This window comes from Antedon mediterranea, chromosome 4 (genome assembly GCF_964355755.1).
Source record: "Antedon mediterranea chromosome 4, ecAntMedi1.1, whole genome shotgun sequence".
Lineage (NCBI taxonomy): Eukaryota > Metazoa > Echinodermata > Crinoidea > Comatulida > Antedonidae > Antedon > Antedon mediterranea.
Window position 1 is genome coordinate 16,859,658 of NC_092673.1, and position 4,003 is coordinate 16,863,660.

Below are 4,003 nucleotides of genomic sequence, written 5' to 3' on the forward strand. Positions count from 1 at the left end.
GCCTATACAAAAATCAAGGGAATTAGACAAAATATTTACATAAACAATTAATACTAATATTGGTAGGCATAAAATAATAATGTATATAAACTTTCCTTAAATAATAACAGTATAGGGCCTTACCAATTTATTTAATACATAATATATGAACTATATTACACAAAAAAAGTATAAATGAATTTATAAGGACATGATGATTATCAAAAATAGTCCATATAATTAAATTTTAAACTCATTACCGGCATTATAAATAATATTTTAAAAAGATAAGAATGCAAGTAAATATCAGATTCATAGTCCTCATTATACACAATGATTTCCTACTATCACATATTAAAATATAAAACAATCATGTAGCCTTTAATGACTTTACATGGAGGTCTATTCAATTAAATTTAAATAAAAGGGTCATAATATGTCTTCGTCTCCAGTTCGTGGAAATTGAAGTTAGGATTCCATCATTTCAACAACAAAAAATATTCAAAATATCCTGCCATTTGCATTCAAGACCTGCAACCTGCTTAGTTTTTAATACGAGTACTGCTTTCTATACACATAACTTTGATTTCTGCAAAAAAAAAAAAAATTCTGTAATAATGTACTTTAATTACTGTAATAATCTAGGTATAGATTATGTTGACCGGGCCAGTGAGAGGGCGATCGACTGTACTACCATAAGTCCTGTAGGTGTATACAACTTATTTCTTGTCTACAAAGTGTATAGTAGTATGCTAATAGTACTATTATTAGATTAGGTAGTTGGGAGCAGTTTGGAGAGATACATCTATCTATGAAAGAGTACTGTATATATGGAACTATCTGTGTTAGCCGCCTTTGTATTTTTAGATATAATACCAATAGGTACTATGTATTGGGAAACAATTCAACAGTTATGAATAAAAAAAGTCCTATGTACTCTGTATGTTGGAGGAAATAAGCATAAGAGCAAATAAAGCATTGACCACAGGGTGTAAGTCACTATTTTGAATCAGTAGTATGACTTCTTAAGAAGTAATTTAAAAATTATCATTGTATGATCAAAAAGAAATATTATAATATCTAACTTTCTCCTTTATATAAATGTGGGGATTAATCTAATCATGTGATAATTAAATACTGCCCCCTATAGGTGTTGCTGCCCCCTATAATTGTAACAGTCTTTTTCAAATGATTTGCTTTCTTTTGTATTCATGAACCGGTCAAGGAAGCAGATAGTTTTGTCTCTTACTTAATTAAAGATCTGATTAAAAGGTAATTACTCTACTTTATACATATATTACTTTGTTATACATTTATAAGATTCTGTTATGTTTAAGAAACATTAATGTTGTATTTTAAGATGATTGCATTCATAGGCCTAGACATTTGTTTTGGGTTAACCTTGACTCATGGAATGTGCAGTTAGGAAGCCTATTGAATAGTATTGTGTTACAATCTTTGAACTAGGATTTTATGCCATATAATGTTATAATATATACTTTTGTGATAAACCTTCTTTGTATTAACAAAATATGTTTAGATAGATTTAGTAATGTTTAGTTTATAGAAGATAGTTTCTAGTTAACAGTTTGTATAAAATAGTTCATCCTACAGTTCACACTTGATTAATTTGTACACACGAGGCTACCATGCTCGTGATAGATCGTCATGTAGTGCGCCCTCTATTTATCATACAAAATGGCTGCGCCCATGGATTTGTTATTGTTTATATATTTTACACAAACCTAAGATTATAACTCCTTGATTCAATGAATAGACTAAGTTTAGTATTCAAATAGTGTGAGTAAATTCCAACATGCATTTGTTCTAGTAATATAATAGTAATATTCAGGCACTTATGATGCAATTGTGTAGGTAATTAATTAGGTATTTGTATACTCTAACAAAGTATACAGAGGCTGTTTAGGTAGACGTGCCGTTTGACGTAATAGTCGCAGTCCTCAGAGAGAATCCTTTTTATTAGAGTCGCCTGTTAGTTGAGGTCGTTACTAAGAATTGGCTTGTATTTTAGAATATTATTTACTTTTGTTTCTCATTGTATTTATTTTGTGGTTTTCAGGACCATACTGATCTCTATTGTTATGCTAAAAACAAATTAAAACCAAATACACCACCGGACCGTGGTAAAAGTGAGAAAAGGCGTGTTTTTCCTTTTGTGTTGTCGTCCACATCCTTACAATTTGGTGTCAGAAGTGGGATCGTGGATCGTATTTGGCTTTAACATTAGAGATCAGTGATGGCAAGCAAGGCATCGTTGCGAGATGTGCAGAGGACGGTTGATGAGCTAAGAGCCGAACTAGAAGCAACTAGGCGTGCTGCCCATGGGAATGGAAACACAGTATATGTTCTCCCAGAGAAGAAGATGAGACACTTTGTGGGAGCCGAAGGGGAATGTGTAGAGTCCTTTGTTGAAGACATCAAGGCAGCTATAAAAGTCAGAAAACTGCGAGGACAGAATGCAGCTGATTTTGTTGTTTCTCACCTAGAAGGCGCCGCACGAAGAGAAATTAGGCATCGTCCACGGGTAGCAGATGACTCGGAGCTAATACTTAGGACCTTACAAGATACCTTTGGCGAGCGGATGTCACTAAATACCATTATGAGGCAGATATATAATGCCATTCAGAAGAGAGGACAATCCATTTCGGATTATGCATTCGTTTTGCTAGGATTTTCAGAGAAGTTGGGTAGAATTCCAAATGCTCCAGATCCTGAACGAACAATTCGAGACCAGTTTTGTGAGGGTTTAGCCGATAGCGTGTTACGAAGAGAGCTGAAAAAGATGTTAAAGGACGATCCAGGTGTTACTTTCTTTAGGTTAAGGGATTGGGCGATGGATATGGAGGAGGAAGATGGCCTTCATCGAAAACCTGTAAAAGCTTATTCTTACGTCACCGAAGCAGATGATCAGATTTTGAAAACATTAGAAAATCTCTCGCTGGCAGTAAAGATGCAAACGGAGATTACAGAAGACATTCGTAATAAACAGGAAGAATTCACTAACCGGCTAGAAAAGTTAGAGAACCAATCCAAAGAAAGAACACAGAGAAAATCTACAAGGCGAGACAAATCCACTGTTCAGTGTCACCGATGTAAACAGATGGGACATTATGCTAGCGAATGCCCTAGTCCATGTGTAGTATCGAGTTCGGAAAACTAACATCACCCAGCTACAAGAGCCGTGTCCTGGGTGAGTGTGAGAGTGAAAATGGCTCAGTGGAGCCCAACGTATCTAATTTAATTGGAACCTGTCCAACTGTAAATATCAAACTATTTGGGAGACAAGTGGAAGCGATACTAGACACCGGTTCTCAAGTTACCACATTGTCTGAAGACTACTTCCATGAACATTTCAACCATATCTCATTGGAAAAGCTAAATTGGCTTACAATTCGGGCTGCAAATGGGTCATCTATACCCTATGCAGGTTATTTCATATCCGACATCGAGTTGAACGGAGCGGTTATTTCGAACTGTGGTATACTAGTAGTAAAGACGTCAACTAGGTTTCCAATGTTATTGGGGATGAATGTCATCAAACACTTCACATCTGACATAGAGAAGCAACTTAATTTTACCAAACCACCAATCAATCTGTCGCAAGCCATTCAAGGCTTATTACGAGTTGATATACCAAAAAGCCTAGTCGTTCCACCTACAAGCGCTATTTACGTTCCAGTAACTGGTCCTATGTGCTCCGAGAGTGAAGTGCTCATAGAACCAATCGAAAATACTCCGAAAGGACTTGTCACCAGTTGTTCCCTGGCAAGTATAAAGAATGGACGCCTTAATGTACAAGTAGTAAATGTAACTGATGAGGTGATATGGCTGAAACCGAGAACACCTGTTGGTAAAGTTCAAACTGTTGTTATGGTCGACGATGGAAGTGTGTGTATGGACAGAATCAGCGTGGATAGTAATGATGTATATTCTCTATCTCTGGAAACATCCTGTAAAGAACAAGTTTTTAAACAGCTTTGGAATGGACTAAGCAATGAAGAAG

General features: G+C 35.6%; 1 protein-coding gene across 1 annotated transcript; it reads left to right on the plus strand.

The window, feature by feature from the left end:
• Positions 1–1,049: 1,049 nt before the first annotated feature.
• Positions 1,050–3,771, plus strand: LOC140046789 (uncharacterized). Its single transcript, XM_072091520.1, has 2 exons — positions 1,050–1,251; positions 2,060–3,771. The coding sequence occupies exon 2, from the start codon at positions 2,237–2,239 to the stop codon at positions 3,158–3,160; it is 924 nt and encodes a 307-aa protein (XP_071947621.1). The 5' UTR covers positions 1,050–1,251; positions 2,060–2,236; the 3' UTR covers positions 3,161–3,771.
• The last annotated feature ends 232 nt before the right edge of the window (positions 3,772–4,003 follow it).